Source organism: Mus pahari, chromosome 20, assembly GCF_900095145.1.
Source record: "Mus pahari chromosome 20, PAHARI_EIJ_v1.1, whole genome shotgun sequence".
NCBI lineage: Eukaryota > Metazoa > Chordata > Mammalia > Rodentia > Muridae > Mus > Mus pahari.
In genome coordinates, this window is record NC_034609.1 from 43,320,750 (window position 1) to 43,346,848 (window position 26,099).

At 51.9% G+C, this 26,099-nt stretch overlaps 1 protein-coding gene across 2 annotated transcripts in view; it reads left to right on the forward strand.

Annotated features, from left to right (window-relative positions):
• Positions 1-26,099, forward strand: part of Kiaa0513 (KIAA0513 ortholog) — a 53,286-nt gene that overhangs the window by 20,926 nt on the left and 6,261 nt on the right. Inside the window, exons 2-12 of one of the 2 annotated variants that reach the window (XM_021220566.2) lie at positions 10,679-11,139; positions 14,554-14,653; positions 15,367-15,440; positions 16,430-16,500; positions 17,669-17,864; positions 18,652-18,692; positions 19,127-19,205; positions 21,458-21,535; positions 22,615-22,644; positions 25,016-25,096; positions 25,373-25,467. In XM_021220566.2, coding sequence (XP_021076225.1) covers positions 10,811-11,139; positions 14,554-14,653; positions 15,367-15,440; positions 16,430-16,500; positions 17,669-17,864; positions 18,652-18,692; positions 19,127-19,205; positions 21,458-21,535; positions 22,615-22,644; positions 25,016-25,096; positions 25,373-25,467 — 1,174 coding nt within the window. In that variant the 5' untranslated portion in view covers positions 10,679-10,810. The remainder of the gene's footprint in view (positions 1-10,678; positions 11,140-14,553; positions 14,654-15,366; positions 15,441-16,429; positions 16,501-17,668; positions 17,865-18,651; positions 18,693-19,126; positions 19,206-21,457; positions 21,536-22,614; positions 22,645-25,015; positions 25,097-25,372; positions 25,468-26,099) is intronic. The other variant, XM_021220563.2, reaches the window with a different exon arrangement.

Below are 26,099 nucleotides of genomic sequence, written 5' to 3' on the forward strand. Positions count from 1 at the left end.
TGAAGACAGCTACAGTGTACTTGTATCTAATAATAAAAAAAATCATTGGGCCAGAACAAGCAGGGACTGAGCGAGAGGAATTGACCGGAGCGAGCAGGGCCAACTGGAGCAAGCAGAGGTCCTTAAAAAAAAAAAATCATTTCCCAACAACCACCTGAAGGCTCACAACCATCTGTACAGCTATAGTGTACTCATATACATATAATAAATAAATAATTTTAAAAAAAATAGATGCCTTTGAAAATCCACTGTTCTGTATAAATAGATGGCTCCAGGGTCACTCTGGACTCAGGGTTGAGGTTAACAACGAGTGCAGGGCCAATAGCCAGGGCCATGGCTATCCACAGTATTGCTGCGGAGAGAGCTGGTTGCTCCTTCCAGTGTGTGCTCAGCATTCTCAGCAGCACAAGCAGCACTGTGACCTGGCTTTCCACCAGAGGTTTGCCAGTGCCTCTCAGGACCACTCTAGCTTGTGTGGCGGTTGCCCCCACACATGGGTTGACAGTAGTTGTGTCATCACACTGAGCACCTTTCAGCATGGCATTTCTTCATGGGAAGGCACACGCTTTGGCTGTTCTGCCCTTGTAGGACTCTCTCAGCAGTGTGGTTAGGGTTGGCATGCTTTATTTACTTTTACTTAAGAAATAAGCGAATTCTTGTCACCACACTGTGACAGCCACTGCATAATGGGTCTGTGACGGTGTAATTGCACATTAAAGTAAAGGACATATCTGTTTCGGAGGTCCTTTTTATGAGAATGAGATATGATATCGTGACTCCCTGATCACAGTATTATTTGTTATTGCTGCTGTCCTATCATGAGTTTGCTATGTTCTAAGCGTGACACGCGTTTCTGTTGTAATGGGCCCTGCTGTACGTGTGGACAGTGCACTCACACCGTCGGCTACCTTTCCCAGATCTTGCCACAACTCCTCCTTTGTACTCACTGCCCATCCATGATGTGACTTCTTCTGAGATTCTATGCTTCTCCTCCCCTTGCCTGAGAGGAAGAGATGTTTCACGTGACCCACCAGTGGTCAGCTCTGGTCTCCTGACTAGCTGTGGTCACAGTTCCATGCTGACCTTAACTGGCCTCTGAGAGCAGCTCCTACTGCTCTGCGGCCTAGACCTCCCTACTCCCCCATCTCCTCCAGTGTGTCCAGCTCTTGTGCTGGTACCACACTCTAGGTGGTCCTGTACATGCTTCCAGTTCATGACCCTCACCCACTTCTAGATGCTCCCTGGAGTTGTGGTCATGTTCCATCTTCAGCCTTGTGCTCAGGGACCATGGCTATGCTGTGGTGAGTGGCATGTCAGTCCTCAGTTCAGATCCAGGACCCTGAATGAAGACCCTGAACTGGCTAACTTCTCACACGGCATGTTGCAGTTCCCTCTCACAAGGCTACTTCTTAGCACTCCCCTGTACAGTCTCTAGTTTTCAGTGTAGCCCAAGACCATGAAATGGTTGCTCACAAGGTCACTCTGCAGTGGCAGCACTTGGTAATGCTGTTTCAGTTCCACCTGTGGGCAGTGTTACAACCTAGATGTTATTCCCTCTCTGTCTTCCCTTACCACAAAGTGACCCAGCCTGTTGATGCCATTCATGGTCTCCCCTGAGATCTTTTCTCACGCTCTTGGCCTCTCCTCAGCCTCCCTTCCCCAAGCCCATTCATGGTGACAGCCCTCCTGTCCCGTTATGTAGTTCATTGCATTGTCCCCATTACCAGCAGTATGCCTTTGGAGGCTGGGACTGAGGGAGAGATGCTGAGAGTTGCTTCTCCTACCCTCCTCCACATAGGAGTGTCCCCTACAGATGTGTAAGGTGCTGTTGATGTCTGGGGACATGGCCAAATTTCCACTTACTTTCACAGCCTTGTGGCAGCTCCTTCCCTAGCAACTGCAGCACCGACTCCTGTTTTGGCTACCACCTTCCTGAGCTGGCACTGGAAACACTCTGAGAATGCCAGCATGAGATATCTGGCACCTGATGGGAGGCTCACAAAATGCGGTGCATGTCTTCTCCTAGCGGCAGTCTCCAGCCAGGCAGATCCCCATTCCAAAGGACTGGGTGCCTGCTGCTCTCTAGACTTGTTTAAAGGTGAATTTTTGTCTCTGCCTTGTTAGAGAGTTTGTTATTGGGACAACCAGTGTCTGCACAGGGAGGGAGGGAAGCAGGCGACTCAGCAGGGACTTGGAGAAAGTGACTGTGGGTGCCTCTGGCAGGACAAGAGTCTCATAGCACACCATGTGTCACCTTTGGTTTGGCCACAAAGAAACTCATCTGTCACTTAAGGGCAGTAGTGGGTTTACGTGATTCTACAAGTCGGTAAATTGCCATGGAGCCATATTAACTGGGTTTAACTCTATAAACAGCTACCTGTGCACCACTGCACCTAAAAGAACATTAATAATATTCTCTATGGCTTGACATACTTAGATTCGTGGGAACAACTTCTCTTTCCTAACACAGCCAGCTACCACTTGCCACCTCAACTAGGCCTAGGTCCCTTCCTGGTTGCACAGTCTCTTACCCTCAGTGAGGAGGATATTGGTTGGTCAAGATCTTTGGGATTGTTGTTATGTCTCCCAGGAGGACTAAGGCAGCTGAGGTGCCTATTTAGCATGGCAAAGCAAGTGAGTGCCCACTGCCAGGTTCTCTGAGCATCATCAGGCCCTCCTGGCCGGCATACCTGCCTCCTACCCTAAACTCCTCCAGCCCAGAGGCTGAGAAGATCTGCCTTTCCTAATCTGCTCGTCTCTATATAAGCCAACCATTTCTGTTACTCTGCTCTCTTTAGGCCTCCTGGCTGCTGTGCCTGGTTCCCGCCTCTCTCTTCTCCCTTCCCCTCCCCCCTCTCCTTATGGCTTAGGGTCACATCCACTCTGGCTTCTCCCAGATGTCCCTGCCTCCGGCTATGCTCTCCCTTTTATCTGCAGTAAACCTTCTCCTCCACCACACCTAGGGGCAGTCATGTCCTTTTTCCTTTTTCCTTTTTTTTTTCTTTTCTTTTTTTTTTTTTAAACATTTATTTATTTATTTATTTATTATATGTAAGTATACTGTAGCTGTCTTCAGACACTCCAGAAGAGGGAGTCAGATCTTAAGGATGGTTGTGAGCCACCATGTGGTTGCTGGGATTTGAACTCTGGACCTTTGGAAGAGCAGTCGGGTGCTCTTACCCGCTGAGCCATCTCACCAGCCCTCTTTTTCTTTTTAAATTCAAGTTGAACTCATCAGCTTGGCAGAGTTGAGGGTCTTCTTTTGGTCTTAAAGTAGGTGGCTTGTTTCTGAACTTCTCCAGAAGTTCTGCCACCTGGTTGGAGTACTGGCCCCCAGAGCTTTGTCAGGGTCTGTGTCAGGGCATCATGTCACAACCTTCTGAGGTTCTTGTTAGGTCAGGACGGGTGTAAGGGGAGGCTGTGGGAGTAGATGTCCAGAAAGCCCAGAGGGAGTCACCGGAAGCAGTGCTGGCAGCAGGCCGGGTGTGTATGGGTGGGCTGAGGTCTTGTGAGCCTTGTGACAATTTCCACTTTCCTCCACCATGCTTGCACTGCTGTACTGCTGTACAGGGTATCTCAACTGCTTTCTGTTACCGTGATAAAATAGCAGACAAAAGCAATGTAAGGGGGGAAAGACTTAGTGCAGTTACAGTCCACCTCAGTGGGGAAACTGAGGCGATGGGAACTTAAGGCACCTAAGAGACTGAAATGAACAAACGCTGGTGCTCAGCTCATGTCCTGCTTTTCATTCCGTCTGACACCTCAGCCCAGGCAATGGCGCTGCCCACTGAGGTGGACATTCTTGTTTCTGTTAACCTAATCAAGAAAATCCCTCATGTCTTGCTAAAGGCTAACCTAGTCTAGATACTCTGTCAGAGGAATAGCAGGGACTTATCTCATGGGTGATTCTAAGTCCTGTTAAGCACCTGTGAAGGAAGTGGGATGTTGGATTCTGTCCCCTGTTGGGTTTCTGTCCCAGGAGGCTGCTCTGGCAACTCCCACATTTGCATCCAGATCAGCATAGTCATTTCCCAGACAGGCACCATGCAGGGCACCAGGGCACACTGTGCAGACAGGGCCACTGGTGTGTTTGCAGCTGTTATGAGAGAAACAGCCACTAGCTGGAGGCAGAAGATTCGGTTGCCTTCTAGTGTTGAAAAGGGACAGACGATGGGTAAAGGCCAGAAGGAACAAGCAGCAGCAGAGGGCAAATGGCCTCCCTGCCCCCCAGGCCCTCTGTAGCGTGATTAAGGAAGGGACTGGAAGTCTTCAGAGTCTCCAGAGCTTGAATGACCAATAGGAGGAAGCAGCTTTAACAGACCACTAGAGAACCCAGCCCAGTTGGAAAGGGATTTGTGATGGTCCCTGCTGGATGTGGGGCAGTCGGGCCCTAACTTCCACAGCTGCCTCAGGTCTCAGTAGCCTTTTTTCCGGCATCCTGAGGGTACAAGAAATACCCAGATGTCTACACCTGATAGGTATTTTATGTAGTAACATTTGTCTTCCTTCCTTATTGCTACCTGAACAAATGACTGTGTACTTAGTGGCTTTAAAACAGCTCACATTTACTGCTTTACTGCTGTGAAGGTTAGAAGTTCTCCGCCAGTTTATTGGGATAGTCAGGGTGCTGGAAAGGGTCCTTCTCACTTCCCCACTTCCCCGCTTCCCTGCTTCCCCAGCTCCCCTAGCTCCTATGGCGTCTGGCCGTACTCCTTGGCTTTCAGTTTTTCTTTATCGCCAACCCAGCACCCCAGTATCATCATCTCTTTTTCTGACTGTGATCTCCCTTATTCCTAAGGCCCCTGGCGATGACATCAGGCTACCTTCATAACCCAGGACCACGATGCAGCCTTGCCAGCCCCATTCTACCTCCACTCTTGGCAGTTTTAAGACAAGAGACAAATCAAGTGTTGTACTGTGTGTCCTGTTCAGGCAAGGGCTGGGCCACAGGGAGGCTAGAACATGCATGTACACATACATACACTGCATGCGCACATACCTTTCGTGCTCAAAGTTGCTTTCTAGGGACATCCCAGCTCTGGCTCTGGTGGTGTTGGGGAAATTAGAGTTTGAGCAAGGCTCAGGGGATGTGGCCAAATGCAATAGCAGGCAGTCTTGCCATAGTTCCTCCTAAAGCCCGACTGGGAAGGCTGAGGCAAAGGTGGGGCTGGAAGGAACCCAAGGAGGAAGTTAGGGTGCCCTCCCTAGCCTCGGAATGGTGATACCATAGCTGCCTACCAGGGCCTACCTGTTAGGCTCTGCCACCCTGGCCTGCACTTACCTTTACCCCAAACTTCCTATGGCCCACCCAGGCCTTCGGTAGATAGGAAGGCTTCCCTGGTCTGATTTTCCCATGAGCAGCTGCCCAGCAATGACAAGGACCTCCAAGCCATGGTCACCTTAGCACTTGGGTGTGGTACTGGCTTCTGGGGGCCAGATCTCCTTCCCAGACCTAGCAGCACTGATGGGCATTACCTGAGAACATCTCAGTGCTATTATATGTGTGTATACCTGTTCATGTTCGTGTGTGTGTGTGTGTGTGTGTGTGTATGTAAAGTCAGAAGTCAATGTCAGATATCTTCCTCAATTGTCCTATGTTAGGTCCAAAGGACTCTCCATTTCCCCAAATTCTGGTGGTTAGACAAAAGCCAGTGTTTCTCAGGAACTTGTAAAGCCTGTTCCTCTCTACCAAAAGGAGATATTTCCCTTATCACTGGTATAAGGTACAAATGGATATCTGTGGTGCCCTTTAAGCATATCAAGCCACGGCTGGCCTCCAGGATTTCATAGTATCACCACCAAACAGTGCCTATTACACATTTCAGATCCTACCTCCCCTCCTCTTCTCCCTTAAATGTCCCAGCTACTCACTTCTCTTTATGACCCTGCTATTTTGGCTGGACCTCCTTCTCTATGACTTGATCATTCACTCCCACCCCTCCCTCCCACCCCCCCACCTCTCTCCTCTGCTTCTCTCATATCCAGGTCCAGTCTGCTGGTCATGTTCAGTCTCCTGTTTTGGTTTGGTTTGGTTTGGTTTTTCGAGACAGGGTTTCTTTTTTCTTTTTTTTTTTTAAAGATTTATTTATTTATTATATGTAAGTATACTGTAGCTGTCTTCAGACACTCCAGAAGAGGGTGTCAGATCTTGTTATGGGTGGTTGTGAGCCACCATGTGGTTGCTGGGATTTGAACTCTGGACCTTCGGAAGAGCAGTCGGGTGCTCTTACCCCTGAGCCATCTCACCAGCCCGAGACAGGGTTTCTTTGTATAGCCTTGGCTGTCCTGGAACTCACTCTGTAGAGTAGGCTGGCCTCGAACTCAGAAATCCGCCTGCCTCTGCCTCCCAAGTGCTGGGATTAAAGGTGTGCGCCACCACACAGCCTACTGCTTTATCTGTTCTCGACTTTCTCTGGCTGGCCTTTCTCTCAAATCTACAATAAAAATCTTCCTCTTATCCATAGCATGGGGCAGTCATGTCCTCAGCTTATACAGCCTGTGCCTGATTTTTTGAACTAGACTCTCTCACTGAGCCTGGGCCTGCAGATCTGATAGGCTGGCTGGCCAGGGGGCTACAGGGTCCCTCCTGTTTCCCCCTCCTTAGTGTTGAGATTGTGGGTGCTCCTTGGTGCACATGGCTGCCTGTTTGTGTTAACACAGGGTCAGAGATCAAACATAGCCCTTGTGCTTGTGTGGCAAGCACTTCACTGACTCATTGTGCTTTGTGAGCACACAGAAGCAGACACTCCAGCTCCCACTCTTGGCCATACCTCCTGCTCCTTGTACAGTGGCCGACTCACGGTGAACAGTCAGGGAGTTTGTGGCATGAAGGGATCTCAGCTGAGTGAGGAAGTCACAGCTACTTGGCAGCACCTTGAACATGAACCATGAAAGAGCAGGGAGGCGGGTAGTTTTCCTGGAAGCCTGAGGATGTCTGCACCATGGAGCAGAGCCCTGAGACAAAAAGCTAGTGTCTTAGACTGGCCACCACCAGGGCCTCTTGGAGCCTCCTCCTATAGATCCACAGATTTAGCCACCACAAGGTGCTTTGAAATGAATTTAAATTCATTGCCACCATTGAAAAATTGGAAGATTTCACATAGCAGATTTCATCATGCCTTGAAATCTCTAAGAACTCTGCTACTACTAGATCTGTACTTCTGAATAGAAGACCCTGGGTGGCTCAAAGCAGAGACAGTTCTATGTCCTCAGGCCATCAGAGATCCTCCACTGAGGTTGTTGTGAAAGCTACAGTGACAAATACCTTGTCTCGCTGGGAAATGTATAGCTGTGTTTCATGTATAGCTATGTTTCATGTATAGCTGTGTTTCATGTATAGCTGTGTTTCCTTCCTGAGGAGGAGACCAGTGGCTCATGCCCAGGCCCTATGGCAAATGCCATCTCACCACAGCATCTCAGTTCTGTAAGGAGAATTGGTCTCCTCACCAGGGCGTCCTGGCTCTGTATGCATGGTTGCCCGGCTGGCCTGTTCCTCTGAGAGAGATGAGGCCATGATGCTGAGCATCCTCAGGGGCAAGGACACTAAACATGCCGCACACTCAAGGCCAAGGGCCAGCATCTGGCCCTTTTGCTTCCTCTCCTGTCCCTGGCCTGTGTTTTTGTCACCATCTGTGGTGGTTTGAATGAAAATGGCCACCACAGGCTCATAGGGAGTGGTACTATTTAAAAGGACTAGGACATGTGGCCTTGTTGGAGAAAGTATGTCATTGGGGATGGTGGGCTTTGAGATTTCAAATGTTCAAGCTAGGCTCTCAGTGTCTCTCTGTCTGTGGATCAAGATGCAGGACTCTCAGCTCCTCTCCAGCACCATGGCTTCCCACATGCTGCCATGCTTCCTGCCAGGCTGATAATGGGCTAAACCTCAAGCCCCAATTAAATGCTTTCCTTTTTAAGAGTTGCTGTGGTCATTGTGCATCTTCACAGCAATAGAACAATGACTAAGACATCATTCTGAACCCGTAGAGGCAGAGGCAGCTCTGGGCTTCTTGGAAAGGGTGACTTATTCACCTTGCTAGCCCCATGAGCCCAGGGCTGGATCAGAAAGAGCCTCAAGTCAGTCTTGTCTTGTGCCTCCTGTGATGGCAGGCCCATGCGGCTCTTCTCCTCTCTTCTTTTAAACTGGCTTCCTCTTTGACTCACGAGTCACTGGTATGATAGTGGGCTGAGGGAGGGAACTGAACTCAGTGCCATCCTGTCACCAGTGCTGAGTGTGTCTCCAGTCCACTGTTATATCCCAGAGTCTCCAGAGTCCCAGTGGAGATGATGCATAGTAGGACATTTTCTGTGACTATCAACACTGTCCTCACTGCCTCAGACACTGGCTGCTACGATGTCCATGTATAACATGTATATAACTTCTTCACTCACTGTGTGTAGAAGCCTGTCTGTCAGGGTCACAGTATTTTTTTTTTCTGTGTAACTGAATCCTTTTCTTAAAATAAATTTCAAGAATTCAAATTCTTGACAGACATGGAATTTCTGAAGCTGCATCTGCCCTCATTGCCAGTGAGCCAGAGAATGTCAGTTTAACTAGACCTTTGGTAGTATTTGCACTGTAGTGGTTTTTGTTTGCTTGCTTGGTTTGGACAGGGTTTCTCTGTGTAGCCCTGGCTGTTCTAGAACTCACTCTGTAGACCAGGCTGTCCTAGAACTCAGAGATCCACCTGCCTCTGCCTCCTGAGTGCTGGGATTAAAGGCATGCTAGAGTGCAGTTTTTAAATGTACATCGGTGTACAGATGTTCTAATTTGTGTGTTTTAATTATTTTTTTGAGACAGGTCAAATGTTGTGGCCTCAAATTTACTTTTTAGCTGAGCATGGCCTTGAACTCTGGATCTTTGCATCTCTACCTGGGATTATAGGCATGAGCCACCACACCTGGAAACTTTGCATGTTTCTCTGTGGTGATTAGTATGGCTTGAGACTTGTCTAGGCATTTAGTGGCTGGGCTTCTTCTTGTGTGTTCATCTGAGTGGTTTGTGTTTTGTGAGAATCGGGGTTTTTACTTAGAGTGGAATAAATCTACAATGTGGTAGGATTAACAGTATCCCTGACCTAGTCACTGCAGATGCTTTCCTTGTATGTTCTTCATGGGTAGCTCCAAGCATGTGGTCATGTGTGTGGCTTTCTGTTCTTTGGAGAGTAGTAGTGCAGTTCCATGTGGCCCTTCCACATTGAACCCAGTCTTGCTATCTCACATAGGGAGACCTTCCCAGAAAGCAAGGCCGTAGGTAGCAGATGTCACTGGGAGAGGGAATCCTAGTGCCCCTCTTTACCCCTTTCTCTCTGAGCGTCCACTCACTGCCTTCTGACCTGTGGGCCCTTGCTACTGTCCTGGCCTAGACAAGATGTCAGAGCCGAGGTTGGTGAGCTGCTTCTGCACGGAGGAAGGCTTGTGGGCTCTCCTGCACGTGTACTGCTGCCCCTGATGCATGTGCGCTGAGGATGGTGGCCAGAGCCAGCTGTTCTATCTTTCTGACTCAGAGAATCTAAAAATATCTTGGGCTGGGTGTTTGGAGGGAATCTATGATCAACCTGTGAGTGTTAAGCTCTCAGGAGTCAGCATGTGTGGGTTTGGACTGCACTTCCCCCAGAAGAAGCACAGAAGCGGTACAGATGGTGGTCCTGCCCCCTGCAGTCGCCTCCTGGGGATCTTGTCTGATTGGTCTGAGGAAGGGTGAGGATACTCCCTCTACCCCCAAGCATGGCTGCCCTGGGTCTTTGCCATTTGGCTGCTGTTCCTTAGTGCTGATAAGCAGAATAGTGAATATGTTCTGAACCAGAGTCTGAGTTTGGAAACTGAAGTCTCTGTCACAGCTCCGGTCTGTGTGACCTGCATCCCATGCTCTCTCAGCAGCATGAGCTTGTTCCCACTGAAGTGTGCTCATTCACGCACCAGATGCTCAGTAAGAGTCTGCACTCACTCATACACGAGTCTAGATGAAAGGCTAGTGCCGGGTCAGCGGGGACCATAATTAATTTTGAATTGCTGTGGAGAGAAGCCTCTCCAGAGGTGGACACGTGAGCCTGGCCTTCAGGGTGAACAGGATTCTACAGTGGAGATAGGGAGGGAGGGAAAGGGAGAAGAAGAAAGAGAGGAACAAAGGAGGGGGGACTGCAGTGATCAAAGCACAGGATGTGACTTCCCTTTGATATCCCGGTGGCTGCAACACAGGGGACCAGGCAGAGACTGAAGAGACTGAGAAGCAGCAAGAAGCTTGGGCAGGCTCTAGGTCTGGAGAGAAGACTGAAGAGAAAGGAGCTGGGGAGTGGGGGTGGGGAGATGGCTCAGCAGGGTGCCAATTCCACAGTGAGCCAGGAAGAGCATTATAGGAGCCAGCAGGAGCACTGTAGCTGGTCCACGTCTGCTGCCAGTGAAAGTGGGCATCCTTAGCTCTGCTTCGCTTGGCTGGAGCAGGTAGAGGTGTAGTGTGATGCTGGCATCCCTGAGCTGCTTCAGTTAGTGTGCCCGTGTCATGCTTCTGCATAGCAGCAAAAGGGACATGGCTGTTGGCATCCTGGACTCTGAGATACAGAGATTATCATCTGTGTAGGAAAAGTGTGAGTCACGCTTCCCTCAAGTCTATTTGTGCTCAGTGGCTTTCCTTGGGGAACTGTCCTTCTCATAGTGACAGTGTTTATGTCTGTTTCCATTGCAGACACCACAGGGCCTCTGAGCTGCTAGAGACTTCAGCCTTGGTGGCCAGACGCTCCCAACGTGTTGTACGCGCTTGCAGCTTCAGGAAGCTGCTCCTCAGGCTGTGCCCATCCTGTTTGGCAGCCCAGCTACCATGGAGGCCCCAGAAGTCCCTGTGGGCTCCCTGATTGACTTTGAGACTGAACCACCTACCTCCCCTCCTTTGGAAGCAGCACCATCAACGCTCCAGGACCCAGATGGCTCCCTGGGTGATGGTGCGTCTGAGAGTGAGACCACTGAGTCCGCAGACAGTGAGAACGACATGGGCGAGTCACCATCACACCCATCCTGGGACCAGGACCGACGCTCTTCCTCCAATGAGTCCTTCTCCTCCAATCAGAGTGCTGATTCAGCCCCAGATGAGGAAACTTTGGCACTTCGAGAGTTCATGCGCAGCTATGTAGAGAAGATTTTCTCTGGAGGGTAGGTCCTCTGTGGGATGGGTGCTAGGCCTTCTGTGGGATGGAAGAAGGTAGGCCCTCTGTGGGATGGAGGGTAGGTCCTCTGTGGGATTTATTATACATAAGTACACTGTAGCTGTCTTCAGACACACCAGAAGAGAGCATCAGATCTCATTACAGATGGGTGTGAGTCACCATGTGGTTGCTGAGATTTGAACTCAGGACCTTCCAAAGAACAGTCAGTGCTCTTAACCACTGAGCCATCTCTCCAGACCAAAGAAAAGCATGCAATTGGGGCTGGCTTACAGTTTCCGAGGTTCAGTCTGTTATCATGGTGAGAACATGGTGGCACACAGGCAGACTTGGTGCTGAAGAAGGAGCTAAGAGTTCTACATCTTAATCTTCAGGTAACAGAAGGAAGATAGTGAGACGTACTGGGCATAGCCACCCCCACAGTCACACACTTCAACTCCTACAAGGCCACACCTACCCCCAACAAGGCCATACCCACTCCAACAAGGCCACACCCCTTAATAATTGCCACTCCCTATAAGAGGCCTTATTGAGGCCATTTTTATTCAAACTACTTTAGTGGTAGAGTGCTTTCTTCACAAGCTCAAGGCCCTATTGCTTGGTCCTTAGCTCTGAAAAACAACAAAAAAAGATAGCTTCCAGTCCTGGACTCCACCTTGGACCATCTAATGCCCGTTCCCTGGAGCAGCAGGTCATGTCCCTACAGGCTGTCCAGGACTGTCTGGAAGGCAGCATACTGATAGCTCCTAGGTGGGATGCCAGTGCCAAGGAACAGTCCTCAGCCTGGCCAGACCTATGCTCCCTGCTTATCCAAGTTGGCCCTGGAGCACAGTCTCAGAGTAGCCAGTTCATCCACATCCTCTTAGTCTCCTCGCTTGACTCCATTTCATGAGTGGCCTCATGGGGACCAAGGAACCAGATGGGAGGCTGTCCACCGTCTTCAGTAACCTATAAGGTATGGCTGCACCCCTGTTCCCACTTAGGCAGAAGATGCTGTGGAGAGACAAATGATACGTTCTGTAAGGAGCTTACATAGTCATTCCAGAATTTTCTCTGTGCATTCTCCCCCCCCCCCNAGGTATTGAGGATTGTCTCAGTTACTTTTCTATTGTGGTGAAGAGACACCATAATCAAGGCAACTTATAAAACAGAACATTTATTTGGGGCGTACAGTTTCAGAGGATGACCATCATGGTGGGGAGCATGGCAGCGGACAGTCAGGCATGGCACTAGATCAGTAGTTGAACATTTTCATCTTGGTACATAAAAACAAGGCAGAGCGAGCTACCTGAGAACCTTTTGAACCCAAAGCCTACCCCGCAGTGACACACCCCCTCCAACGCACACTAAGCATTTAAATATATTAGCCTATGGGGCCATTGCCATTCAAACCACTGCTGGGATAGGGCATCCGTGCTAGGCAAGTGACTTACTGCCGAGCTACACACAGCCCCTCTGCCTCTGTGTGTGTGTGTGTGTGTGTGTGTGTATGCAGGTGTGCATGCCTGTGAGGGTTCACGGGGCCAGAAGCTGATGTCTGGTATCTTCCCTCTTCTCTCTTCACCTCTTTAAGAGAGGGTCTCTTCTGAGCCTGGGGCTCCTTAGTTTGACTAGTCCAGCTGGCCAGGGAGCCCTCAAGATGCTCCCGTCCCTGTCCTCAGCACTGGAGTGACAGGCATATCCAGCTTTTATGTCGGTGCTGAGCCCCTTCCCAGCCCTGCTGTCTGCATTCTACACTCTGCTGTCTGTGGGCTTGCTACTTCCGCTCTGCGCCCCTGGTTCCACTGACATCTGTCTTACCTTGCTGCTTTGCCTTCCCAGCCACCGGGGGTGTCCAGAGACACTCCTCCAGCTGTCTCAGGTCCCCGCTGGCCAGGAGGCCGCACTCACTGCCGTAAACTGAATTCAGGATGATAAAGGCCACGCCCAGCCCCGTGGGGTCTGCAGGCGGCTGATTCCTAAGTAGCTGTTTCCTCTGGGTCTCTCCCAGAACTTCTATTGTGGTTCTTTTTTAATTAATTAAGAGTCTGCGGGTTGGTTCATTTGCTGTGTGTGTGCGTGTGTGTGTAGGTCACAGAATAACTTTCAGGGGTCAGTTCTCACTTCTGCCTTGTTGAGGCAGGCTCTCTTGTCATGCTGCTGTGTGGCCCATCACAGCCAGCTTTTGCATGGCTTCCAGGGATCAACTCAAGCCATCACGCTTGCATGGTAGAACCTTTAAAGTTCTGCCATGGGGCGCCAACAGCAAAGGCCCAGAAAGCAAATGCCTGGGGTTAGACTACAGCCTGAGCAGGACATCTCTGCTATAGCTCTGCCTGTCCATGTCATTCCTAAGTGGTCCCTCACCTGGGTCAAGGAGGTAGGCGGCAGGCCAGACTCAAAGGGTCCCACATCTAGTCACTGATCTGTTAGCAGCTACAGCAGCTCACCAGAACTTAGATTCATTATGGATCAGCCACATCAGCATCTCCTGAGCTGGTGGAAGTGCAGCACTCGAGATACTGTAGCTCCTCTGGGTGTGTGCCTGGATTCTATCGAGCCCGTTCTTATGGGGACAGTCTGCCCACAGCAATAGTCTCAAGGAACCTGGTTTACAGTGTGATTGTCCACTTTCATTAAAACAAATGTTGACCTGTTGGGCTATGGCTGTGGCTCTTCTGGCAAAGTGCTTGCCCCCGTGTGCATGAGCCCAATGTGCATTTAATCCTGAGTAGTGCAGAATCCAAGCTTGGTGGCATAGAATTGTAATCCCAGCACTCCCACGTGGGAGGATGAGGCAGGAGGTTGCAGAGATCAAGGTCACCATTGGCCACATAGCAAATTTAAGACAAAGAAATATATATGTAAATATATTACGATTATATTTTACATATTTATGATATTTTAGACATTGTGTTTTATATTGTAATATATATTCATATATAATGTATCAACTAGCATATGTTAATGCTTGTATATAATATTTCATATATAATTAATATTATTGTCTAGTGACAAACCCATACGTACAAATTATATAAGCTGACTAATCTCAAGCTCTCTGCCTCATTGTCATCTCTAAATTTGAGGGAAGTGTTTGCCTGCTCACAGACAAGTAAGGACTCTTAGGGCCTGTGCCCTCGTCAGGGCTCAGATCACCTGAGCAGGTGGCCTGATAGCAGAGCTGGGGGTGGAATTCCCACTGGGCAGGCCCCATTCGACGCTCAAGCCATATCTGGACCTTGAAGTCAGGCTCCTGGTTTCAGGAATAAATACAAGACACTGTTCTCTGGATTTGATCCCTGGAAGGCTCTGAGAGTTGGGGACACACCCCACTGTCCTTCTCCCCCTCCCCACCTCCATCTCCTCCTGCAGGTTTTGTTCTAGGACCTGGGTCCATGTTTTTGTTCTGCCCTTCCTCCAGGGAGGACTTGGACCAGGAAGAGAAAGCCAAGTTTGGAGAGTACTGCAGCGGAGAAGATGGGAAAGGCCGGGAGTGGTTCGCACGCTTTGTGAGCGCACAGGTGAGGGGGGAGGGGGGATGGCGGCTAAGAACCTGGCCAGCACCACTGTGGTGAAGAGAGAGGGGAGGGTGCAAGCCAGCAGAAAGAGGTCAACACAGCTGGGGAAGGCTATAAAGACCTTCCCCTGACTGGAAGCTCTACTTTGAAAGGAGTAGGGACTGTGGCAAGACCGACCCCCCCCACACACACACACACACATTTCTTTTCCAGAGGCAAGCATGCGGGCTGTGTCTACGCATGTTTTTATGAAATAACCTATAGCATTCAAATTTTGCAAAAGACAACATAGTCAGAAGTATGAAAACCAGGCAAAACCGAAGGTATGGAGAGAACTGGGGAAAGAATCACATCTTACATGTTTCTATGTAGGGATGTATTCTTCATAGAGAAATTAGAAAATACAGAAAAAAAAAGTGATTAACAAACTCAGGAACAGCCAATGTTGTCATTTGGGGTTCTGTCTCTCCATACTTCTCCCCATGGGGGAGCTGGATGTGCAGTTTCTTTATGAAATCCTATGAGGATGACACAGAAGAATACCTCTGGGCTCCAGTGCAGAGAGCCCTGGGGAGTGCCTGTGTCCTGCCCAGAGTGCTGGTTGAGAAGAGGTGGCCATTGGGGCCCTTCCAAGTGCATGGAGACATGCAGAGTGACAAGTCCCACTGATGCTGATGCTGATGCTGATGCTGACAGGCCTGGTTCTTTCTGCACAGCGCTGCAAATCCAAGTGTGTGTCTGAGCCAACCTTCTACCGCCTGGTGCAGTCCTTCGCGGTGGTGCTTTTTGAGTGAGTAATGCCCTCTCCACAGCCTCCTGCAGCTGTCTCTTCCACCTTTCCCACCCCTGACGAGTCAGCTGTGAGTAATGGTCACAACAGCTGTCACCCACTCAGGGCTGGAATCCGTGACCACCATCTTCCGGGAGCCGAGTTGTGGGCTCCCTCCTGCCTCAATGAGAGATGAGGTCATTCTGTTTGCCCTTCTCATTCACGGTATAGCATCTGTAACTGGACCAGTCGATCTTCCTCTTTTAAAAGCATCCTTCTCTCCTTGTGTTTGCTGAGTTGGATGGCTGTGTGAATATCCATTAATATTTGGCTGTAATCTTTAGCATGCTGCAGGACAGTAAAACAGCCCCTTTCAGAGTAAGAATGGGACTCAGTATCCCACTGTCTTGCATGCACTAGTTTGTTTTGATTTTCAACAAGCGATGTGATTAGGGACAGCAGTGGCCTGGGGTCTTAGGAGTCATGTGTATTCTTACCCCACCCAACCAGTCTGAGCCTGGGGTTACCTAGTGGTTCATGTCCTTACAGCCCTCCTGGAGACTGAGGCTCCGGTGAGGGACAGCACTGAACATCCTGATGAACCCTGAGAAACAGGAGTAATGGCCAATGGTCTGCATCAGTAGTGTGGGACCAAGGCCTGAGATGACTTCTGGTCCTGCCCCTGCTGGGGTACACTGGGCTGAGCTCCCTGGACCTTGATTTGATCTTAATGTGAAAGAGAGCAGGCTGAGGGCCACAAACATCCACCCACACCTAGAGCCAGGCCATGCCCCTGTCATGGCTCTCCTGACGGTCATCAGCCATCGCTGTGTGTGGCAGCATCTTGGTACTGAGGCTTTCCGAGCACTTGGTCCCACTTCAGTAACCTGCAGGGGTGCCGGGACTTGGTGGCACAAGCCTTTAATCCCAACACTTGGGAAGCAGGTGCAGGTGAATCTCTGGGAGTTGGGCACTGGGGCTCTAGGCAGCCACTCTTGTTCCCATCCCAGATGCCACCAGATGGACGATTTCGGGCCTGCCAAGAACCTCATGACCATGTGCTTCACCTACTACCATCTGGGTGAGTACGCCTGGCTAGAGCAGCCACCCTGGGCCGGAGCTGGGAGCGGGGAGCCAGGGACGAAGCAGGAGGGAAGCTTCCTTTTTTAACAGCAGGTGCTGTGTGGCTTCCGGAGAGGAGGAGCCGATATTGGTGGGAGGATAGCAGGCATGAGACTCCCGGTGTGGGAGGAGACGTGGGATGCACTTGGGGTCAGGACATGGCAAAGGAAATGACAGGAGGCAGGAGTGCTACCTGTGGGGTCTCAGCTTTCCGCTCCAGCAAAGCACAATTCAGAGCTGGCTATCCTGGGGGACAGCCTAGAGTTATATCCTGGGAAGAGTCCCGGGTGGCTGGCGATGACCGAGCAAAGATACAGAGCCCAGAAGTCTCTTTTGGCTCACGGTGTTGAAAGAGCCCGTGTGCAGGAGCTCTAGGGTGTCTTGTGCTGAGCCCTGCAGCCAGCCAGAAGAGATGAGTTCAACTCTTCAGGGAGAGTGTTGGGCCCTCCCTATGGAGGCCTGGGCATGGGTAATCATGTAGTCCTCACAGCCCGCTTTGTCCCTATTGCTCCACTCTCCTGGTGCAACCCCTCCCTCTGAATGTGCTCCAGGTCTGCTCCCAGCATTCCCAACGATTGCTATAGATCATGGCAGGCTGTTTGCTACCATCAAGTCAAATAGAAAGCTTTATCCTATTCGCCCAGTCGGAGGAGGCCATCAGGGTTCTCTTTGAGGGGTTATTTCCACTCACTGCCCTAAGGAAGGAATTCTGGAGTGCCCCACCCACCTCTCCCCATCCCTTCTCTCCTGCATTTACCTGATAAAGGCCTATTGCAGATGTCTTTAAGACAGGTCTGAGGGCAGCCTCTTCTCTCCTGTTGCCAGTCTCTCAGACTTGCTGTGTGGCTCTCAGTGGAGACCTCTTCTTCCCAGATGCCAGCTCCTTCAGGCCACCTCTCCTCCGCCACCCATGGTCCTTGCCCACTTCTCTGTGTAGTCTGTGCTTATTGAATACCCCAGAGAGGCCTGGCCTTCCCTTTGGGGGAGCTTGCTAAGCTAGCTGCTTCTGATCACCCTGTGGAAGAGACCTCCTGTCCTGCAGTTCCTGGGAAGCACCTTCGGGCACTCTTTTTCTCTCCTGTCAGAGCCACACACTGCTTCTTACTCCATTTCCCCCCACTTTCAAGGCAAGCCCCAGCTGCCCCCTACAGAGCCCAGGGAGAAGCCAGCGGGCAGCATAGACTCCTACCTAAAGTCAGCCAACAGCTGGCTGGCCGAGAAGAAGGACATTGCCGAGCGGCTGCTGAAGAACACAGAGAACATGAAAGGCTTCTTCGGGGGCCTGGAGACCAAGCTGAAAGGACCGCTGGTCAGGAAAAATGAGTGAGTGTGCCCAGGCCTGAGCTTACTGGGATGGATTTGGGAGGAGCGTGTGGCTTACCTCGTCTTGGCCCTGTAGCTGTTCTTGAGTCACACAGCTGCCAGCCCAGCAGGACTCTGCATCCCAGAGCTTCCACGTGCTGTCCGCTCATTGACAGGTGGGGTCCAGGAACCACGTTTCCTGGGCTGCCAGTAGCATGTGGCTTTGTCCTTTGGCAACAGGACGTTGAACACCCTGTCCCTCCTTCCTCTTGCCACTGCCGGGCAAGTTGATGTGAGCAAGCCCAAGAAGGCCTTGGGCGCCAGTGCCTCCAGGAGAGGCTGCTCTGGCTGACAGATGATGGTTGTTGTTTTGTTTGAGACAAGGTCCTAGAGTTTTCTCTATAGACCAAGCTGGCCTTGAGCCTCCGAGTGCTGGGGTTAAGTGAGCCACCAGACCGGGCCCCAGAGAGCTCTTGAGATGGGTGCACTGGTCACAGGGGTGCTGAAGCCGAGACATCTTGAGGGGAGGGCACAATAGTACAAGGACAACCATCCAGGGCCCTGCACGCTTGAGGCTTGGTTGTAGCCAGGGTACACCACCTGTCTGTCCCTCCATGTCCACACAGTAGGCCCACAGAAAATGGTACCATGCAGTCTCAGCACCACAGGCCTCAGTCCCAGCCTGCCAATTGCCACTGTGTCACTGACCCCCTAACTTCTCTTCAGAGGAGTTGCACAGAGAATGGGGCAGCATCTGCATGCGTGGGGCCTGGGCTCCTTTTCACTGCTGTGGTCTCTCTCCCTCCAGGGAAGATGAGAACAAACCTAAGGACAGGCAGATGAAGACTGGTAAGCACACAGCTCTCTGGGCTGCCTAGGGGGTGGGGCTGACGCCTGGGATGAAGGGGCGCCCCAAAAGGAAGGCAGAGTCCACCTCTCAGGCCTCAAACCAAGCCGCACCGTCCAGGCCTCTAACTGGCTCCCCGTTGCCCAGCAACAGGAACAAGCAAGTTGCAAAAGAAAGGGCTTTGCTGCCTTTCTAAGCAGCCTAAGGAAATACTAAATCCCTAACCCCAGGGGAGTTAAACCAGACGTTAGAGGGAGTGTGCCACTTCAGGGGTCACACAGGGAAGAAGCCCTAAACTAAGGCTGCAGAAAGCTTTGTGGAATTTGGACAGTGTAACTTGATGACTTTGTGGAGAAGCAGAACATGCTGAGGGTCTGTAGGATCTGCCCGTGGGGAGCCCAGCCCAGGCTGCCCTCAGATCTCCTTACTCCTGCAGTGACCGTGATCAGCCCTGAGGATGAGCAGAAGGGGGAGAAGGTTTACCTGTACACCCACCTGAGGCAGCAGCCCATCTGGTAAGGCCCATGGACACTCTGCCCATCCCACCTGGCGCAGCGGATGCCCAGCCCCTCAGCTGCCTGTGTCTCCAGCAAGGACGGTGGCCATCCTCACCTCCAGGGTAGTCACAGCGAGATGATAGATGCCAGCAAGTGTTCATAGGGATGTGAAGACATCTGACTCTCCATGGGGACCATTGTGGAAATGCCTAGCAGCTCCCCAGGGGCTAATTGAGTGGCCGTGTGAGCAGCCGTTCCATTGTCATTGTGGGTCCATGCATGTACCACACGGAAGTCAGGATGGAGCTCATAACACACTGGTCAGGACAGGCCCAAACCGACAAGGCCAGCTGGCTCTATCATAAGCATGATGTGGTCTGTCCACGTTGTGAACTGTGAAGCAAGCCTGCTCACAGATCACTACACAGTGGTAAGAGCAGGCAGCCGCAGAGGAGCCTGAGTCATCTGATCCTGTTTGTGCTGCAGTCCATAAGCAGCAGTGGTGGCTCACTGGCTCCTTATGGGGCCGAGGAACTGCTCTGGGCTTGACAGTGGGGGGAGCTGCACAACCAAATGCACTTAAAAATCAATGAATCGAAATCCGTAGTTATTTCTTTATTCAGCTTTCTAAATTATTACTATGAGTGCATGGAATGATTTGCCTGTGCACCACATGTGGGCCTGGTGCCCTTGGAGGCCAGACATGAGCACTGGATCCCTTAGAACTGGAGTTACATTACTGATGGTTGTTGAATATGCCATGTGGATGCTGGAAATCAGCAGTCAGGTCTTCTGAAAGAGTAGCAAGTGCTCTTAGCTACTAAGATGCCTCTCTAGTCTCCTACACACCTTATTTAATTCTGTTGGGCCAGGGCTGTCTGCAGTGCCATGTTTATATATAAATTATATCTTAATGTTTCTGTGCATGTACACACACACACACACACACACACACACACACACACAGTGAGAAGCAGCTCTCTGGTACGGTGATTTTAAGATGCAGGGAGCTACATACAGGAGTGAGGTCTACTGCAAGGGTCTGCCAGGCACCATCAGAAAAGAATTCAAGTCGTTACCACACGTTCGAGTCAGTTCTTCAGAATGGGTTGTGAAGCAGGGCTACCCTGTGCACTTGGCTTTTCCTCTGCCATCTTGAGGTGTAGCCAGGGAGCTTTTCCAGAACCAGTACAAGTCTGCTGAGACCCTCTCTATGTAAATCCTAAGTCAAATAAATATCTTTATAGATCATTGTGCTAACATCAGCAGGTATTAGCACAAAACAGACCAAGACAGCGGCAGTTAGGAGCCCCGGCTGCCTCCCATCTCACATCCACTCACCAGTGAGGGGCAACCCTCTCCCTCAATATCACCACGGCCCTTCCCTCACGAAGGTCCAGTAGGGATGTGTGGCTGAGAAATGCCATGGGCACCCCCAGGGCAGAGGCCTAGGCGGAGGCTGGCAGAGGTCAGCACAGGGAAGCTGGCCCTGAGTCAACTGGAGAAGCTGTGCAGCAGAGAAGGGAGGGGCTCATGGGTTCCATGTCACCTCAGTGACTGTGCTGGGCCCTCAGGTTCCTGGAGTTGGTTGGTGTGACAAAGGGCCAGATACCACTCTTTCTTTTTTTGTTGTTTTTTTTGTTTTGTTTTTTTTTCGAGACAGGGTTTCTCTGTATAGCCCTGGCTGTCCTGGAACTCACTTTGTAGACCAGGCTGGCCTCGAACTCAGAAATCCNCCTGCCTCTGCCTCCCAAGTGNTGGAATTAGAGGTGTGCACCACCATGCCTGACTTCAGATACCATTCTTGTGGCCACTGGACCACATGGTCTCTGTTTTCCCACGTGCTATACAGTGGAGTCAAAACTGCCATGTGGAACCTTCACGTACATATGTATGTAGGAGACCATAGGAGACCCCTGATCTTCTGTAGGAAGACCTGTTACTGACTCCATGGTCCTATGACTGCCATGGCGTGTGGCTGCTGGGTTCCTATGTTGCTGAGGAAATCCTGCAGGAGTCTAGTCGTCCACTTTCTCTCGGAACCCGCACTGGCCTCCACTCTGCCCCTCAGTCCACCTGCCCGAGCAACTGAGCCGGCCGGCCTACTCAGTCTCCCCACGGGCCATTTGAACTCTTCCATCCCCTGCCGGGCCCCCAGGGCAACACTTTATTCATGTCTCAGGCTTCCCAGACACTCATGGGAAGCCATTGCTTTTGGTGTGGAGGGGAGAGAGGACCTGGGTAGATCTTTACCATGTCTCATCCTGCAGGCACACGCTGCGGTTCTGGAATGCGGCCTTTTTTGATGCTGTCCATTGTGAGAGGCGGAAGCGATCCCCCACCACCAGGTAGGAGCCAAGAGTGTCCCCTCCAACCTTGGGGGAGAGGACCAAGTCTTGGCTCAGTCTCCCAAGTAGTCCTTGGGAGCCAGCAAAATGGCTGCTGTTGATGGTTTCTTCCACCCATGTGTCCCAGAGCCCTGCAAGCTGCCTGAGGGCTCCGTGCTCACAGCTTTGGGGGAGGGGCGCTCAGCTTGCATGGTGCTTCCTGTTCTGGGGCTCTGGCATGATATGGCCTGATCCTCCTTAAGATGCTACCTCTGCCCAAGGGAGCCCACTGGCCTCCACTCCATCCCTCTGTCACTGTTAGAACCAGGCCTGGCCTTGCAGCTGCCCTCTGGGCCCGTTGCTGAACCTAAGCAGACCTTCCTAGCTGTGCCCAGACTTAGTGTAGTCCTGCACCTCACTCCCTGTGGGACCCTGTTCAGAAGGCATGGGAAGCAGGAAGGGTGCGTCCCCGGTAACACAGAGGCCTTCTTCATGTGGACATGTGGACCGGGCACAGGTTGCTACCCACTCCGTCAGCCACAAGGCAGCAGTCCCTGTGGAAGCCAGGCCGGCCTTACTGGACCACCAAGTGTGGAACTTTGTAGCCAGGATTTCAGAGCTTCAGTTGACTGTCACTAGGGAGGCCCTGGGCCTTTTGCTGTGTTTGGGAGGGAGCCCACGAGCACAGGGACATCTGGTCAAGGTTCCTCTGCTGGCAAGCGATCATTTGAGGTAGAACCCTTCGTCAGAGGAGCAGCTGAGGCCAGTGGGAGTGAGCCGGCTTGCCTTGAGTCCCGTGGTTGTCTGGTGGGACTGTTTCCTGGGGAAGCAGAGGAGGGATGGGGTGGGCAAGGCCCTAGACTTCCAGAAGACCCCGGGGAGAATTCCACTGTCTGGAGGCTGGGCAGCCTCCAGGCACACCACTGGCTTCTTGCTGACCTCGCCCAGCTCCTAGGGATCCATCTGTTCTGGGTTCCCTGTCTCTCTCTGTCCTCTCTGCTCCCACCTAGAATAAAGCTCTCTGCTTGTTCTTTCCCATCCACATATCTTGCATGACTTTGACATGTGCCTTTGTTTACCTGTTTCTGCTGCCGCTCCAGAGGGGATGCTGGAGAGCAGGAGGAGAAGAGGTGTGTGTCCACGTGACTTTGCTCCATTTACAGCTCTGGGTTTCTTCCGAGGCCTCTGCCAGGAGGGGAGGGTACCTCTGGGGAGGCATGGCCTGTGCTAAGTAGGCTGGTGACAGGGCGTGGCCCAAGACAGATAGAGCTTGCCAGGACCAGAGAGCCCTGAGATGGAAAACAGGACACTGTGAGCTGCTCTAAGAGGCAGCGTGGCACTGTCTGTGGGCCCTTCTGCACCGGGGTCATGCACAGGGATTCCACTCGTGTGGAAGTGGAGGGTTGGAGTGGAGAAGGTTCTTGTTTGCAGTTTCCCCCACTGTCACTGGAAGGGAGTGTCACCTGATCTAGGGTCACACAGAAGGACAGCTACCCCCTCTTCTTCAGCCACTGGGTGGTGGGTCCTCTGAGCCTACATGGGGTCTGATTCATGTTTCCCAGAAGCCCCTGTGACACATATTTAGAGTAAAAGCCACACCCACTCATAAAGAGTTGTGAACCCAGGTAGGTTTCCTTGGAGCCTGGGTGTGCGTCATATTTCATGGCTCACAGCTGTGCTACTCTGACGACCCTGGCTACTGTGACTTTACAGTAGCCATGAGCAGCACTCAGGCCTGACATTCCCCTCACAGTAGCAGGCCCCCACCATCTCTCAGAGAATGCTAAGACAAACCATCTTCCTAGGAACAGCTCAGGCCCATCATCGCCTCCCCAGACAACTGAGCAGGCTCAGTGACCTATTCTGAATCCAGTCGAAGACACTGCCAGCTGCCTGGGCTTCACAAGCCTCCTCACTGGAGCCCGAGTGGCTAACTGACCAGGACAGGCCTATCGGAGAGTAGGTCGGGCCCCCCAGGCTCCAGCAGCCATCTTTTTCAGTGACTTCTAACTGTAGACTCCTTTCTACACCTAGTCCCAGAGATTTCCATCACGTGCTGATCACACACACACACACACACACACACACACACACACACACACACACACTTAGATTTGTGATCAATGTTCCATGTGTAGGACATTCATCGACAGAGCCTTAACTTGGCTCCCAGGAAGCACCAGCCAGACCAAGCCCTCAGACCTTCCACTCTTCTGTCAGAAGTCAGGTGACACCTTAGTTTTAATCCTTTCAACAGCAGGGAGAGTCACTTCCTCATGGGGTCAGGCATACAGGATCAGGGCTGGTATGCCACACTCTGAGAGTACTGTACTGTGCACATGTGAGCATGGCCGGTTGCTAGGTGCTCCACAGTTGTACTTACCTCACAGCAAGTGATGGACGGCTGCACTGTCCCTCCAGTGCATTCTGGGATCTTCTTAGAGGTACCGCCTGAGCTTGCAGAGGCCGCAGAGGTCCCTTTACTTGGTTCTCTCTCTCCCTTCCTTCTGCTTCTCCACGAGTGATGGCTCCTCCCTCCACGCTCCGTCTTCTTCTCTCCCTGTGCTCCGATCTTCTCTCAGCCTTATGTTAGTTAGGGTCATCCACGCTGAGGCTTTTCTTCAGAGGCAGTGGGCCACAGTGAGCTCCCCCTCCTCTCTGAAGCTGTGTAGCTGTCTCTGAGTACCAGGATCTGACTTCATGTGGGCCGTGAGCACAGACACGGGGGGCCTCTAGGCCCTCTGAGGAGGTGGCAGCTCCAGGAGCCTCACCAGGAAGGGGAAAAGCCAGGGTGATGTGTGACGTGATGGTCTTTCTGAGGTAGCGGCAGAGGTGTTAGCATAGACACCTTCCAGTCCTGGGCCTTCCCTCTACACAGGGTGGGTGGGTGCCCCAAAGAACACCCCAGCATTACCCAAGTACCCATCCCATGCCACCTGCTCCGTGCAGAGACAGAAAGAGTTCTTAGAGACTGTCCACCACTCCACTGCCTGACTGGGCTCTAGAGTTTGGGCCGGCTTCATAATGGTCACAAGCCACTGCCAGGAGGCCTATAGGAAAAGTGTGGAGTGTTTCCTCCATGGTATGTGGGACAGGGAACAGCCATGTTGTGAGGCAGGCAGAGTCTGTGTGGAAGGGACACTGTGGCTGTCAGTCTCAGGCTACCCATTCTTACATCTCCTGTAGATGTTGCCTTGTGCATCTGGTCCTAGCCCAAGTTTCCTGGCGCATTGGATGGACCAAGTCCTTGGGAAGGTTGTGAGTGGCCAAGGCCCTCCCAGGTCTCCAGGACAATAGGATGTTGTTAGCTTTGTTTTGGGCAGGGGGTAAATGCCTAAAGGTGTTTGGGGCTCCCCCAGCAAGTAGCAGGCTCTGGTAGAAATGACCTGCCAAGGCAGATCCCTATGCATCCAAGGACAGTGCAGACTACCAGCTCCACAGAGCAGGGAGGGAGGGTCCCAGGCCATTCTGAAGCCCATCCTGTCCTTCCTGTGCCCACAGGGAGAAATGGTGCCACATGACCCAGGAAGAACGGGATGACAGCCTGCGCTTCAACGAGAACATCACCTTTGGGCAGCTGGGGTGAGAGCCAAGCTGTGAAGCCAGCCTGGGCCACCCGGGCAGTGTAGTGGGTCTAAGTTCTGAGGAGCACAGGGCTGGGTGCTCGGTCCTCCTCTTGATCCTGGGGGTGGGGTGGGGCAAAGTCCAGTTAAGAAGTATGGGTGACATTTTCACCTGATACTGCTCCGGGTCCCAGCCATCCTCCCTCACCCCCCCTCCCCCGTATTAGAGCCCAGGATCTTGGCTCCTTCTTCTGGGCTGTTAGGAGAGTAATGGCCACGGGTGTTTTTCCTCCAGCACGTTCACCCACAACATGCTGGCCTTTGGCTTGAACAAGAAGCTATGCAGTGACTTCCTGAAGAAGCAGGCTGTGATTGGCAATCTGGATGAGGGTAAGCCGGGCTGAGGATGCTGGGGGAGGGATGGGGATACTGGGGGGGGGTGTGACCCAGAGCAAGCCCTCTACAGTGGGGCTTCCCACCCTGTCAGAAGGAGGGCACCTGTCACAGAAACCTGTCTCCCTGGCTTGCCTTCTTTCCCGAATCCATGGAACGTATGCTCTGGCTGTACAACTGGGAGTCGTTTCTGCTGAGGGATGGCGGGTGGCGTGTAACGTAGCCAGGTCAGAGATGGGTCTGGCACTCTGTGTCACTTGTGCAGAGCAAAACCCTGGTCACGGTTGGTACCTTCTAGAGTGCCACTTGTTTTGCCCCACACCGTCAGGGCAGCATGGCAGACGGTGGGGGATTCTGAGCTTTCTCGGAGTCCTCTGCCTCACCCGAGAGCCTCTGACCTCAGTGACCTCTTGCACTGCAGCCAGTTTGCCACTGCTGCTTCCCCTGGGCCGAAGCCTGACACTTACACCTATGCTCTGATGAACCAGTAACTCGCTCCAGCCCTCACCCCCAGCCAGGAAGAGAGGCTGTGCTCACAGGGACATTTGCAGCCGTCGGGCAGCCTTAGTGTCTCATCCCTCTCCAGACGGCCGTCAGAGCTCAGCCTTCTGTCGGCTGCTCAGGGCCAC